At 42.0% G+C, this 15,755-nt stretch overlaps 1 protein-coding gene across 1 annotated transcript; it reads left to right on the top strand.

Annotated features, from left to right (window-relative positions):
- The first annotated feature begins 9,505 nt into the window (after positions 1 to 9,505).
- On the top strand, positions 9,506 to 15,054 carry ankk1 (ankyrin repeat and kinase domain containing 1). The gene is made up of 8 exons (XM_018742768.2): positions 9,506 to 9,757; positions 10,076 to 10,358; positions 10,659 to 10,810; positions 10,905 to 10,954; positions 11,047 to 11,205; positions 12,394 to 12,518; positions 12,996 to 13,026; positions 13,626 to 15,054. Exons 1-8 carry the CDS (start codon positions 9,570 to 9,572, stop codon positions 14,900 to 14,902), a joined length of 2,265 nt encoding a protein of 754 aa, XP_018598284.2. The 5' UTR covers positions 9,506 to 9,569; the 3' UTR covers positions 14,903 to 15,054.
- The last annotated feature ends 701 nt before the right edge of the window (positions 15,055 to 15,755 follow it).

The raw sequence follows: 15,755 nt of genomic DNA, 5'->3' as shown, positions 1-15,755 counted from the left end.
CAGAGCCACAAACTATCTTTCAGAAGTTATCCCAGGATGCTGAAGGAACATGTCAGTACCTGGATTAGCCTTTTCTAGCTGGTTTGTGTTTACGAGACAAGGAAATTGAACTCTGGTATAAAGGATGGGCATGACAAAGAGCCCCAGCCTAGTCCAGTGTTCTGCGCTTTTGTGGAGTGGGACTCCTGCAGAACCCGAAGCCTGGATGAAGCAATTCTTAATAATGAGCAACGTCTTGTGTTTCATGTTGTTTGTTGTGGGAAACAGCGGTAAGTTTGTGCTTCACTGTTTTTTTAGGCTATGGAAAAAAATACCATGATTATAGGCACAGTACATCATTTATACTTTGCTTCTATTGTGCTTTAATTTTTTCATTATTACTGCTGCAGCTTCTTAGTTATGCTATTGATACAGAAATTCAATTAATTGATTATAAGATTTTTCAGCTTGCTCAGGTCAAAGTGTGCACTAGCGTGACCTGCGTGAGAGTCGGTGTATTTAATTTCTGTCTTCTCATGCAAACACAATTGCAGCGTAGATCAGGTGTCTGGCAAAGAGTCGGTTGTGATACTAAAACCAACAAATCTGCCTGTAGTGCCTGTTTGAAGCTTAAGCTGTAAACATTATGTGTTCTGTAGTTAAGCATTTGTACAAATACCAGTGATCTGGGCATCTACAGCTGATTGATCTATGTGTAGACATTTAATAGAGATTATAATGTGTTGTAGTCAAGGGCAAGAATATACAGGACAACCCAGCCTGGAGGGCTGAAAGGCCCTCCTTCCAAACCATTTCACCAGTTCAGGAGCAAAACAGCTCAGTGGACCATGGAGGTGAAGTGTCCCAGGAGACCATGACAGATGAACAGATCTACCTCCATGGTAGAAACTCCAAGAGCTCAGCAACAGAAGACACAGTTACTTCACAATCCGGAAGCCTTGTTTCAAAACACAGGTCAGATCTACTGACTGTTGTTAAAGACCACAAATCAGCTGTGAACTTTTCATCAGCGTCAAATCAAGCATCGATCTTTAATTATGAAGGAGCTATTTTCTCCTCAGCTGTAGCTGGATTTCAGCTGATGATAAATGGCAGCTTGACATCCAAAGAACATCTATCCAATGAGAGGGAAAAGCACCTGTCTCAGAATCAAGATCTGCTTAATAGTGGCAATCAAGGGCTCACAGAGCCCATTACTCCTTTGTCTCCTGATATTGGAAGAAGTATTCTCCTGCTATCCCTCTTTAGACCTTCTGCAGGTGGTAGCCTGGCAGAGTCCAATGACACCCAGGAGGAAAAAGACAAAAACAAGAGTGAAAATGGCATTTCACAATTGTTCAGAGTATCTTATCCCTTGAATCGAGAACCATTAGTCCCCAGTGATAAAGCACAACTGTCAGTGACTAGGGCAAGCACTGAAAGCCCTGTGACTTTGACATTTTTGCACAAAAAAGGATACACAGATAGCAAAAATATTATTACTTTGACCTTGCGAAAGTATGTTACTGGCTCTCTGAAGCAGAAACAATTTCCAAGTTTCACAACAACCCCGAGTACCCAAGTGTGGACCACAACTGTGTTTGCGAAAGCATTTCCTATGGGAGAGGAGGAAAAAGACACACAGACAGATGGAGTGAAGTCAAGCACTGGACACAAAGCAATGGTTTTCACACCGAGAACGGAAGCAGCTCTTACCATCTCCAGTCCCTCAGCTGGCTTTTCACATGAACTTCATCTTGGTCAGGATGAGGGAGGAGCAACACCCAGCCCTGTGTTGCCAAGATCTTCAACATATCAGGCTCTCCCTGCAATCCACTCCTTTCATTCCCTTGGAAGAACACCAGGAACAAGAGAAGAAAGGAGGTTAGATTTTTACATGGTCAGCCAACCACAAGGGAAAATAAGGACAAACCGATCCTTGTTGCTGCTTATGCAAAAACAAACATATAGCACAGAAGCTCAGCTCAATCTTTCGCCAATTCCTCAGAAAGCATCAACAAGTGTGCAGAAACAAAGCCATTTTCAGACCACTAACAACTTTTCAGAAGCACTAGCAACACACCATACACCTCTTAGTATTGCAACAGAAAACAAGCACAGGCCACTTGTTTTTGAAGAAAACAAAGACGATGAGAAGGACAACCTTATTCAGCACTCTAAGAAAATGGTAATGAAGTCTGACCTGTCCCAGTCTGAAAGTCTGACTCTGCAGATGTCACACGACACTTTGGTAAGTCACACAATGTCTGGGAAGAACAAAAACACAACAGGAGTCACCCTTAGCCCTTTAAGAAATCTTTTCCACAAGACACAACCACAAGGGCAATTGAAGCTTGGTGATCCACATAATCAAACTGAAAGCTCAGAGGGCTCAGTTTCCAATTATATCCCTGTAAAGGATAAAGAAAGGTTAGCAATGGACTGCCATGACTGTATCACAAATACTTCATCATCATCTCCCCAGACTTCTTTTGCAGCACCTTTGCGACTGGAAGTGCCACCCTTGGTGCTAAGTAAAGTCAAAACAGAGAACCCTTTAAGATATGATTCTTTATATGTTGTGCCAGTCCAATTCCTTGCAGGGATGGTGAAAACACCCACTTTATTTCCTGAAACTTCTCATCCAAAACTGATCGAGGCTATTGTCACATCTGAAAAACAAACACCGACTCCCCCGCAAGTCATATCTCACCCTCAGTTTGCATCATTAACTACTGGGAGTGGTCTGTCCCAGTTTGAAAGACAAATTTTGAAGACAACAGGACAAGCAAAACACTTTATGCCTAATTCAGCTACAAAGCTGATGACAGTAACGAAAAGACTGATTTTTCCTTATATATTTTCACCAAGAACAGAAAGTTTGCCAGTTAGACATAGTACAACTCATATTATGCAAGAAATTAACTTCTCAGTCAAAAAGCTTCCTGTGAATATTCCCAGTGTGACTCAAACATCAACTAAGCCTATGCCTTCTGCTGGTTCTCTTAAAGCTGCTGACTATAACAACAAGAGACAGCCATCGGTATCAAGTGAATCCCATCCTATAAATGAGTCTATCAGCTATTCCCTGGAAAAGAAGACTGTGTCCCCTATGGAATCCCTATTCAATCAAGACGACAAAGCTCTTTCTCCATATATCACTGATGGTGCACGACAAAGTAGCAACAGGACTTTGCCGGTTACAATTTCTTCTCCTGCAGATCTTATGAAAACCCATTACAGGGAAAATATGAATAGGACAAAAAATTCCTCACTCAGTGATGGTTCTCTCTTACTGAATGAAGGTTTAAAAGACAGTAAAAATGCAGACTTCGGTCAGATCCTACACATTACAGAAGCATCAGATGTCAGGCTTATTCCAAGCAGACCTGTGTTTCCGCAGTCTGGCGGTACCACAGGTCAAAATGCCTCTGAATTCAAGATGAGAACAATGTCTTTCCCTGTCACACGCCAGCCGAGTCAGCTCGCCCCAATTTCAAAGAATAAGGGCAGTCACAGCAGTCCAGGCACTCGGAATAAGAATAAAAGCTCTGCATTCACACTATTTTCCCTCCACACTCAAGAGACAATCATACGAAAACAAGAAATGGAAGCCAATTCAACTTTTATCGTTAAACCAGATACAACTGTATCTCCTGTCGGTGTTATAAATGGAATTTTGAAATACACAACACATCCTTTGGATCCAACAGTTAAAAGCAAACTGTCTCGCCCCATTGTTACAGCTGCTAGCCCCGTTAGGCCTTCAGAAGTTCCTCTTTCTACAGCTGAGCCCAGAGAAGCTAGGGCTGCTTTACCTCTAGAGCCAGCAAATCATTTTGCCACTTTAGCTGGTGAACATGCAGTACAGCTTGTATCTCCTGCTTATGCATCCCCTGGAGATCAAGAGTCACTGCTGGACACTCGGCCAGCAGCAGCTATTGAACACACTTCTCCACATTTATTAAAAGTCTTATCTGAAAGGCAGACACACAGTCCTACTGATACAATGACTTTACCCCCTTCATCAGATCACTTTGTACATCAGACTGCTTCTGATGACTTCTCCCTCCGCTTTTTTGGAATTCAGAATGCTGTCGCTACTGACACGATGAAGAAACAGAACCTGACACCTGGTGTTCCTCAAGCTGCACTCCAGCACTTTCTATCCATTTTCTTTCCAGACCAGGAGCCTGATGTTAGAAATGACTCATCTGTTTCTGCACAGCCACTGTTACAAGAAGACAGGTCAAGGTCAATGGCTCAGATGTCCACAAGCACAATGAAATCTTCAGATGAAACTGGCTGGAACACATTTCAGCCACTTCCGCTACAGGAAGAAAGCAAGAGTGAGGATGTTCCCCATGGAAAACACTTTAGACGTGCAATAGTGGCAGGGTCGGAATCCCAGAGTGCCATCATGGTGCAGAACATGCGTCTCCTGTCACCTGGTCTTTTCCTCAGCGGGTAATTGCATTTTCTCATTTTCACAATGTAGAGTATTATCATGCATTCTTCTTCTTCTTCTTCTTCTTCTTCTTATTATTATTATTATTATTATTATTATTATTAGCTAAACTCTTTAACTGGCACATTTGTTCACAGTTACTTATAATGTTAGATTTGTACAGCACACAAGGTTAACAAGTGTTTAACATCCATGTATGTAATGAAACCAGCCCACTCTTGGTGACAGCAAATACAATCACAGCAAAGGTCTTTGTGAGGGAAATGCTATGTAAGGCCTTTAAAATACTACCAACTACATTCTCACATTGGAAATCTTTATTCATTTTTCATTTTCCTATGAACTGACACACAAGTGACTTGCACATGTGATTAGATGAAAATGCAGGAGAACTTGTCATTATATCAGAATCCCAGCATGCTTTTCTTTCAGACTGGCAGATGTGTCTGATGATGACTGTGGAACGGGGAACTACACAGCAGAGATGAGCCTCAGCCTAGACAGCGAGATCCTGCCAGGGGACTCAATTCCTGCTCTCGGGAACCTGCATGTGGTCATCAGCCTTAAGACCAACAGCAGTCAGGCGAACCTAACCATAAAGTCTTGCTGTATATCCCCTTCAGCCCAGCCTGACCAGCTCAATGCCACCTGCTGTCTGTTCTCAAGGTCTGTAGCTCACAGTGATCCACAAAGGACACTTAAAAGAGCTTAGAATGAAGACTGGGGTTCAACCAAACTCTTTACTCAGTCAAGCCATTGTACTACAGTAATCATCTTAGTATGTATGAATCCAATCAGATAATGACAATCCAGGTATATCTTTCCATAGCCTCTCTCTTAACTGTGAAAGTTACTACAAAACCATTTGAAACCATCTGATCTCATGGTAATCATTACTGCGCTTACACCCAGTGCTTAATATTGCTACAATTTAAGTTAAATAGTTATACAAGAGGGAATAATGATGATTTCATATGATTGTAACGACACCCTAGTGTTATAGTATTATCTACACTTCCATAGCAAAACTTTTTCCACTAGGTTATCTCCCACTTTCTGTATTTTGATAGTGCCTTTTTCACTCTCATTTTATTGGCTCTTATATTTCATCTGTATTTATGTAAATACTGAGTGCCTTTGCAGGGAATAGGAGATGCTGCGTTTTGCTGCAGTCGCAGTCTGGTTCACTGATGTATGCGCTCTGAAAATTGTTCTCATCTATAGCTGGTGCAGGACCCTGCATCTACTCCTCGGGTCTCCACCTAGGGCTCCGTGGTGTTTGCATTTCACACATTCATATTCTAAAGATAAAAATAATTTTCAGCCCTGACAAAATGTGTTTGGAAATGGTACAGATTAAACAGTAATTACATAAGGCCAAGTACCATTTTGTTTAATATATGGGACAAGCGGTTCTGAAAATGTGTGTGTGTGTATATTGGCAATCGGATATGAAAAAGCTCTGCCGGTGTGTTACTTGCTCTGAAATCCTCAGGTTACCGATTGACCCCAGGGGGATCATGCTTCTTCCGAGTGACCTGTCCAGTAGTGCCAGCTTCACCATCCGTCTCTTCCAGATGACAAACCATTCCACAGCTTACTTGCACTGTGATCTTAGTGTGTGCCCACGAAACCACACGGATTGTGAGCGGGTGAGTATCGTACGGGAAGGGTGCTGGACTGAGCAGTGGCAGAGCTAGACAGTAGCTGGTTCCTTCAGCACAGAGCAATAGGAAGGTAAGCTATAGTGGCCTGTTCTTATGATGTATCCCCTCCATTGTACAGTGCACAGTGTGTACTGTTGTAGTCCACTCCAATAATCCAGTCCTGCCACACAGCAGCATAGATAATCTCTATATCATACCTTCACCATAGTACAGTGGTGATGGCTTTTTTCTCTAAACGGTTAAATACCATGTTATTGTAAGTTTCATTCCTTAGGAAAGGGATATTTAAAGTTTATTTAAGACATAATATTTCTCATTGGTCCAGCTCCCCAGTGATATTTTCACTGCTTTTCCTGGGTAAATGTTAAGAGATTAGCCATGCTGCTCATCTCAGTTGGGAATTTCTGTTTCATTACAGTGTCTCCAGCACAGACATCTTCAGCTTGAGGATGGTGCTGGAAGAGCCTTCACTGGTTCTGGCAATCGAATTTCCTTTGGGCCAGTGTTGAAAGGAATGGAATCCACAGTCGCTGATAGAACTGGTGAGTGTCTTTGTTTCTGCTTTCCATTGTTATTCTGGGCTCAAAGTTTGAGTGTATTTGTGTGTGTGTGTCACAGGTCCAGACAATACAGCCAGGACTGCATTGATTTGGGGTTCAGGCTTGGGCTGCCTGCTGTTGCTGGTTGCCTTACTGCTAGTCTGGCTGGGTCATCGGCACAAGAAGATGAGCTGGACCTGGCCCTGGCACAGCGATCAAGGTGGCCAAAAAATGTGGGGTCACTGGGTCTAGTCCTGACCATGATAATTGGTTACAACCGAGTCATTGTGTGTTGCTCTGACAACATCCAGTTTGAGTGAAGTTCTTGGCATAACCCTGTATAACCCTCAGCACTCTGTGGTCATGAGCTTCTGCTCTACCTTTCCTGATAAATCCTTTCCACCTGAGATTACATGTGGCCTGGGACTGTAGACTGTTTCCCATTCCTCTGAATCACTAGCCACAAGGAAAGGCACAGTCCTTTTAGAGACACCTCTGAGTTCTTATATACATGCATGAGTTATAAAGCTTTTTTACAGTTCCAGCATTCTCTCTGCAAAACTCTCTATAGCATATGTTCTTTCAAAATTGTTAGTGTATTAAACTACTGTTAAACCCTTGAATGTTTGATTAGAGAAAAACTGTTACTGAAGGTGTTACTGAAGTTGGTCAGCAAGCTTCACAAAAATGTAAATTATTTCAGACAGAAATGAAATTAATTTTTTCTTAATGCTTTAGCAAAGCTGCATGATGCAATATTTTGTCTTTTAATATCTCTACTGTAACAGGACAAAACAGTGATTATTTTTTGTAATTCATATATTATCCAAAGATTACATCCACATGGCTGAAAGAATCTCATTGGTATCAAGAAGATTGTTTGGGGGTAATAAACAAAGCAATTATGTGTAGAGGAATAAATATATAGGCTGTTGGGTGAATATTGATTCAATGTTTTCCAAAATCAAATGGCTGCACCTTGCCAAATGACTTAAAATATTAAAATCGGTTTTATTGACAGCCGTTAATACGGATTGTCTTATTTAAAAATACAGATTAAATAATGAATGCTTGCTGGAAAATTCTTGGAAATGGCATTTTTATTTGCATCCAGTGACTGTGGAGAAATATGCAGTGAGTCTGACTTCATTAAATTGGGGAACCCTAGAGTGATAAAATTCCACAGACCAGATGTGCTTCACAGGCAAAAACTTTAAAAACGCGCATGCATGCATAATTTTGTACATGATTTTGCAAATATCGAGCAATGAGAAATACAGCTGCACAACGTATAATTAATGGTTGTAGAAGCATTTATTAAAAATATAATTGAACAGAGGCTCAGGAGACATAACAGTCCAAACAGTAGCATTTTATAGTTGACACTCTATCTGTGTAAATAAGCTCTTTCACATCCTAGCCACTTTGTTAAACAAAGAAGAGGCCAGATATAAGAGAACACATTCCTGTAAACAGGAAGTCCTTTCTCCTGGCACATCGAGAAAGCACTCACAAGTTTTCACCCTTATGTGCTCCTTTAGTGCCAGCTTTGGAGAAAAAGGAAGAGGAGAAAGGTCTCCCAGAGAAGCTCTCCAAACCACACAGTACTCTTGTTTATTGACAGTAGTAGCCTCTTGTGACTACACCTTTTACAATACATATATACTGTAATATTATTATTCCCAATAATCTATATTCTTCTCAAATTAAGATACATTTATCCAGTAAAATGTACCAAATTACACAACTATATTAGCTATTAAAGGAATAATAAAGGGCGCACATTCCGTATTAAATTCATTTTGACAGTTTTTTTTGGAGGGCACTGTATTTCTGTGACGTGCTGGCAATGAGGTTGTTGTCAGTGATTTATTTATGGTCTTCTCAAAGTCTGATGTAAGACTCCACATGCTCAAATTCAAATGCAAAATGAGCAATGACCAAAGGCTGATGCTAGAGACATCTACAAAAAACACAGAGGTGTTTTACATCTTAACTACATTAATAAAAAACTCAAAAAACACCATAAGGGAGTACAGAAACACCACACAATGGTCTCAGAATATGAAGACATTAGGAACATTGGAATATAAACTATGGGAACAGTAAACTTGCATTTCCAAGGTATTAAAGCGCTCATACTTTTATTCATTTAGCATACACTTTTCTCCAAAGCAACATACACACACACATTTTCAGAACCGCTTGTCCCATATGGGGTCGCGGGGGACCGGAGCCTACCCGGTAACACAGGGCGTAAGGCCGGAGGGGGAGGGGATACACTCAGGACGAGACGCCAGTCCGTCGCAAGGCACCCCAAGCGTGACTCGAACCCCAGACCCACCAGAGAGGAGGACCCGGTCCAACCCACTGCGAGCCGCATACATTTCAGATAAAAAATACAGAGAGCATCACATCAACAAAAGTGAGACTTAGAGTGCGAAACAGCATAAGCTATTATTCAGTTTGTGGAGGAGAGTGCAATTAGTGAAATGTGCATTGTGCTCTGACCCACCATTGTGCTGTCATTAACAACCCACTCATCCATTTCTCTCCGATTTTAAAAGATTATCAGCAATGACTGGTGGCTTATGAGAGTGAAGTGCAGTCATAATTCTAATCAACCAATAAATCAAGGACACACAGTGTTCAAAATTACATATCGTAACTGGAACTGAAGTAATAAAAGTGGTAAATCAGGTTTTTCCTCCCATCCTTTTCCCAGTCTCCTCTAAACCGGCCATGTGGCATTACTGAGCAAGCAGTGCACTCCTCCGCTCCGCCCACATACCTGCTCCTGATCTTTTAAGAGTGCAGTTTTGTCGCCACACTTCCTGCTGCACGTCCATCGCAGAAGGAAAGATCCTTGTTAGCTTGGTTTCCAAGAGCTCATGCCAAAGTGCTAGATTGTACAAGATGGAGCCCATTGATTGTGGAGATCTGGAGAAGTTCAGACACTTCCTCAAGGATGATTTTGAACCTGACTGGATCAAGGTGGCAGAGGGACAATATGGAAAGGTTTATAAAGTCAAACTGAAGCTCTGGAGAGAAACTTTTGCCATGAAATGTTTTTCTGAAGCTGTCTGTGGCACAAACGTCTACAGGTACAGAATACTCGGCACAGTTTAACACTAAAATATGCTAGTCATGGCAGCAGGTTTTTAGCTTGTTGTCCTTTGATATGGTAATTTGGTTTTTTGTTACATTTGTCTTAGAAAGAAGGTGAGAATGTGAGTAAACTTACATTTAGCCAATACTTTCACAGCTATTTACCTACTAGTTAGTGTGAATCATTGCTCTGTAAATGGAGTACATTGCAAAACATAATTGCACAAAACACTATAATGAGTCACAAAGCCAGTGACATGTGCCTGCAGTATTGTCCACGCCGGTTGTAACTCCCATGTATTTTGTTATTACAGAAGAATGACGGAAGAAGCTTCAAAAATGGAAAAAGTAAAGTTCAAGTACATTGTGTCCTTTTACGGGGTATGCAGTGAGACCCCAGCAGTGGTGATGGAGTACATGCCCAATGGCTCCTTGGACGGCCTTCTCCAGAGCCATACGCTCATGTGGCCCAAGAAGTTCCAGATGATCCATGAAATAACCATGGGTATGAACTTTCTCCACACCATGAAGCCAGCGCTGCTCCACCTAAATCTGAAGCCAGCCAACATTCTACTGGATGACCACCTCCATGTTAAGGTACCTTTGGAGGCTGACAGGGACTATACTAAACATTAAATCTGTGATCCTGACTCTGGTTGTTAGTACGAAATATCTAAGTAATGATAAAGTCTTAAATAGCAAATTAATGTAAATACATTTTCTCAAGAAATCTAGTGGGCCATATTGCCCATTTGTGGTTTTTAGGCTTCTTTACAATGCTGAAAAGATACATGACTATCTATGTTTGATAAAGAAAGTAGCTACAGTAAATAGAGTAATACAATAAATACAGCACAAAACTTGATATTTACAGTAATGGCTAATCTTTTGGATCAGATTTCAGACTTTGGACTGATTAAATGGGAGGAGTATTCCAACAGTATGGAATTTATTGAGCATTTGTCCAGCAGAGGAAACATAAGCTACATAGCTCCAGAAATATTTACACAGAGCCCTGATGCACCTGGAACTAAATATGATGTTTACAGGTGACCCCTCAAAACTCCTTTTATACATATTTTTAGTACGTGGAACAACCGTGTCTTCTCTGTATTGACCGGTATGTTTCTTTCTCATACTTAGTTTTGCCATTGTGATTTGGGAGGTCCTGACACAGAAGAAACCCTACCCAGGTACAAAAAGCATGCCTGTTGTATTTCATGATCTTTATTGTTTTTTTTGTCCTGCTACTTTAAATCACTCTTCTGCACACATGTCAATCCAGGGGCCAATAACATAATGACAGTTATAATGAAGGTTTCATCTGGAAAGAGGCCTAGTGTGGAGAAGATTCCAGATGACAAGCCCCAAGAGTGCGATGACATGATTGACATAATGCAGAAATGTTGGCAACAGGAGGCTACCAGCCGGCCACCATTTTCAGGTGAGGCGCAATGCCCTGCAGGACCTCACAAAGCAGAAGCTTCTACTCATTGCTCTCAAAAATCTTGAGTTAAGACTAGCCCATACTAGATCTCAGAAGGAACATTCCAATTACTTGAACCAAGTTAATAATTTTATTAATTTATTTTGCTGATGGTTTTCTCTAAATCATTTACACTCATGGTTGTATACAAAGCTACTTAAAATTACTTACCCATTTATACAGCAGGGTATTCTTACTGTATCAGTCTGGGGTAAGAACCATACCCAAAGGTATTGCATCAGGAGAGGGGTTCAAGCAGATGTCCTCCAACTGGAAGGAAACACTTCTCACCACTTCACTTTCACCGTTAAGACCATGCATGGTGGTTACATTCTTAGCCCATGCACTAGATTATTAAAAAAATAGACATAAAATACAAGAGTGCTGTATATAACCTTTCTGTTATGTGCTCTGTAAGAACAACTGAAGTAACTGGCCTGTCACATGAAAGTAATCGTTTAAAATCAAGAAAGTTAGGCTTGCTGAAACAACACAGCATGCATTCTGTTCCTAATGACCCAGTAAATTTTATCACTGCATTTTTAGAGGATGTTTCCCACTGTGTAGAGTATGGAGCAGGAAACTGAATTTGTGGGTTAAACCAGTGGAAGTGTTTTCAATTGCTGCAGTCTGGCTACCTCAGTACCCATTCCTGCTTCATCCTCCTCTGCCTGAATTGTCTGAAGCCGCTTGTCCCAAGCGGGGTCATAGAGAACCAGAGCCTAACCCGGTAACACAGGGTGCAGGGCTGGAGGGGGAGGGGACACACCCTGGATGGGATGCCAGTCCGTTGCAAGGCACCCCAAGCAGGACTCGAACCCCAGAACCACCAGAGAGCAGGACCCAGCCAAGCCCACTGCACCACCGCACCCCCCCAATCCTTTACTTATTTATGTTATATTGTCAGTGAAAGCAAATTCAAAGCAGAAAATAACAATCATGCCAGTTCAATGATTTTCTCATAGGCTGATTATCAGCATCTTCCACTAGGCTTGCTTTACAGTTGAAGAAATTGTATGATAAACCAATCCCTGGAAATTGTTTGAAAAACACCAAATGCTGGCTCTTTCATTGACAGAAGCATCTCTTTAGATAACTTTAGAATTTGCTTATTTTGCAATAAAAACTTCAGTTCACTTTGGGCAGAAACTGTAGCGGAAACAGAGGCCCTCAGTGAAGTCCTGAAAATTCCTGATGTCATCCGGGCCTGCAGGGAAAATGAGATGACACACAAGCTGGCCTACACCACGAAGTCCTCATGCCTGAAGTCGGTGAGTGAGGCCAGTTGGACTCCCTGCTATACAGAGGAAGCTAGGAGGATGAGTTAAGATACAGCAGTAGCCAGGAGGAGCTGGCCATGACAACACCAAACTCCACTGAGTTCAAACCATCAGAAAGTAGGCTGAATGTTGCCCTTTACATGCTTCTTGTTGGTCTCAGAACACATTGGAATTTGAGCCAGATGTAATCAAAAACAAAATTGTGGGTTACATCTCACCAGCAAAAACAAGAAGGACTGACCTTTACTGAAAGACACAAACTTTTTCCTCATTTCCTAAAGCTACTTTCTGTTCTCTACAGTTTAATTGGCTTTAACAAGTAACCTTAGCATGAACTCAAATGAACTGAAACATCTATGTCATTGCGTACAGTTAAGTTTTAAAACTGTTCATTCCAGGGACTGCATATAACGGTTAGTGCACCAGTAAAATCAGCACCCTAACATTATCATTATTTTTCTCCTGTAGGAAACCAAACACGAGTCAAACTCAGTCTCAGGTTAGTGCTGACTGCCACTGTGAATTCAGCAACAGCAATCAACATGTATCATCCAACAACATATTGAAAAACTTCCAGTGTTCTAATTTTTTTTTTAATTTTATCTCGTAGACAGAACTGCATAAGACTACTATATGAAATAAGATTGGTATCATGCCCAGATAACCCTTTACATAGCTGCTACTCCTCTATTGTACAGAAATGTTTGTGTACCTTTTTAAAAAACAAAAAACTTGTAGGAAGGTGATCAGGATTCGTCTATTCTGCATTTTATGCACCTACTCGTACGATGAACATCGTTGCATAAAGTGGAAAGAAGCAAACTAGGTTTGCTTAAGAATCACATGTCTGCAACTGTGTCTCTCTTTCTCCTAATGCAATGCACAAATGTATTTTCTCTGAGATGTGTGTCGCTTTGGGGAAAAGCGTCTGCTAAATGAATAAATGTAAATGTAGTTTAATTTGCATAGCTAAGAAACATGCTTCATTTGTATCAGTCATTTATTCAGCTACAGAATGATAGCCTTTAAGAGCCAGAACCAGAGGCAAAATACTGAATGACTCTTACAAAGTCTTCATGATGTCCATTTGTTCCGTAGGTGATGAAAATTCCCACGATGATGTAACCACTCTTCTATCCAAGAAAAATTTTGAGAGTTTCAGAGGAATCGTTAAGAAGGATAATGTGTTGACTGCCTACCCTGGTAACAATTCACTCCTGCATTACACAGTGGCTAGTGGTGACCTTGAGTCTGTGAAGAAGGTCATTGAACTGGGAGGCGTGGTGGATGCCCAAAGCAGCAGGGGCTACACCCCTCTGATTGTTGGTGTTCTATACAAGTCCCATGAGATTTGTTCCCTGCTGCTGAAATGTGGAGCTAACCCAAACCTGGGTGACAGCGACTGCTGGACAGCACTCCATTTTGCGAGTCAGAATGGAGATGAGCGCATGGTGCGCCTACTCCTAGACCGCACTGCTGAACCAGACTCCAAGGAGAAGGAAGGGTGGATGCCGCTCCACCTAGCAGCACAGAATGGCCATGAGAACGTGGTGCGGGTCCTCCTACCACGCTTGTCCAATGCAGACCAACCTACAGCAGATGGCAGGACTGCACTCCACCTGGCAGCACGGCATGGCCATCTGGGCATTGTGCAGCTGCTGCTACGCCGTGGGGCAAATCCCAACCATCCTGAGGGCTCCGATGGAAGAGATGGCACCCCATTGCACCTAGCTGCTGCAGAGGGTCACTTCCGAGTTGCCCGGCTGCTCATTAGCAGTGGAGCAGACATCAGTTTGGTGGATAACAAGGGCTACAGTGCTGTGCACTGGGCTGCAGTAAAGGGCCACACAAGCATTTGCAGGCTACTTCTGGGAAAAGGGGCACAAGCCGACCTCAAGACAGTCCAAGGCTGGACACCGCTGCACCTGGCAGCACTCAAGGGGCATCCCTCTACTGTACTTCTCCTGGAAGAGCATGTAGACTCCCTGAATGTACAGGGGGCAAGTGGCTGGACTCCCCTGCACTTGGCCTGCTACCATGGCCGAGAGGAAGTAGTCTCTGTGCTGTTAACAGCAGGTGCTGATCCGAATGTAGTGGACGACCGTGGCTGGACCCCACTGCACCTGGCCAGCAATGGTGGCAGCTTCCCCAGTGTTCTACAGCTGATCGCACATAATGCCAATGTAAATGGACAGAATGTGAGACTGGCCACCCCTTTGCACCTGGCGGCCGCAAATGGCAGTGCACCTATTGTCCAGGCCCTGCTGCTGAATGGGGCCAGAAAGGACATGTTGGATGCCAGTGGCTTCACTGCCAAAGCCCTAGCCCAGAAGACTCAGAAGAAGGAAGTGATGCAACTGCTTGATAGCCAGTGACAACAGGATGGCAGGGGTGTTATTATGGCTCAGGTTCCAGTCTATCGAGCTTCTTTGTGAATGGCAGATTGTATGATAATTTGGACAGTTAAAAAATGCAGAAAGCTTTTTGAATCTGATGAGGCTCAAAAAAAATATGCAGAGTTGTAAAATACCGCAGTGCAAATAAACACAATATTAAATTCTATGGAAATCCATATTTTCCTCTGGGAAAAAAGATATCATACCTAATTAGAATGAAAATTTTTTTTTTGAAACATAAAAATAATACACTTATCTTGCTGCAGTAGCTGTAGTTCAGTATTTTCAATTTCAGCTAGACATCCTATGTTGCTATTATTCAGTTGAAAAGAGCAACATTTCAGAAACCAGCACTCTGTTGTGCCTTTAGTTTTGAGCCTCTATTATGATTTGCAGGTCATTCAGTTCATGTTCAAAGAACCAGCATATACATGATCACAGGAAGTCTTGTGACAAATGTGATACTTACCAGTACCTTGGTACTTCATACATTATGCATCGGGGTTTTTTGTCCTTTAGAAGACAACAGTGGAATTCCTTTCTTCAAAATTCGTATATCGCCTGTAGAAATAATGCCTAATCTCTCTTATAGGAAACTAGATTTTCAAAGGCAAGCCATTTTCACCTAGGCGCCAAAATCATCTGAACACAAAGGAGTGAGGAGCACTTCAAATTTTGACTTTTTTCTTACATTTGGGTTTCTCGCTTTCGCAAGGAAAACACTTCTGCCACATGAAAAAGATAAAGGTGGTGATTATGATAACAATGTTATCAAAGATAATTGCAATGGCAATTGTCCCCAAATAGGCAAACAACTGTACAACTGGTGTCC

Source organism: Scleropages formosus, chromosome 10 (genome assembly GCF_900964775.1).
Source record: "Scleropages formosus chromosome 10, fSclFor1.1, whole genome shotgun sequence".
In the NCBI taxonomy this organism is placed as follows: Eukaryota; Metazoa; Chordata; class Actinopteri; order Osteoglossiformes; family Osteoglossidae; genus Scleropages; species Scleropages formosus.
The sequence above is the reverse complement of the archived record's forward strand: the minus strand, read 5'-3'. Positions and strand labels throughout refer to the sequence as shown.

Excerpts from the sequence above, each read along its gene's own strand:
- ankk1 (XM_018742768.2), top strand. The coding sequence starts at position 9,570 with ATGGAGCCCATTGATTGTGGAGATCTGGAGAAGTTCAGACACTTCCTC. Across the intron at positions 10,811-10,904 it reads ACTAAATATGATGTTTACAG|TTTTGCCATTGTGATTTGGG; the intron begins GTGACCCCTCAA and ends TCTCATACTTAG. Across the intron at positions 13,027-13,625 it reads CGAGTCAAACTCAGTCTCAG|GTGATGAAAATTCCCACGAT; the intron begins GTTAGTGCTGAC and ends TTTGTTCCGTAG.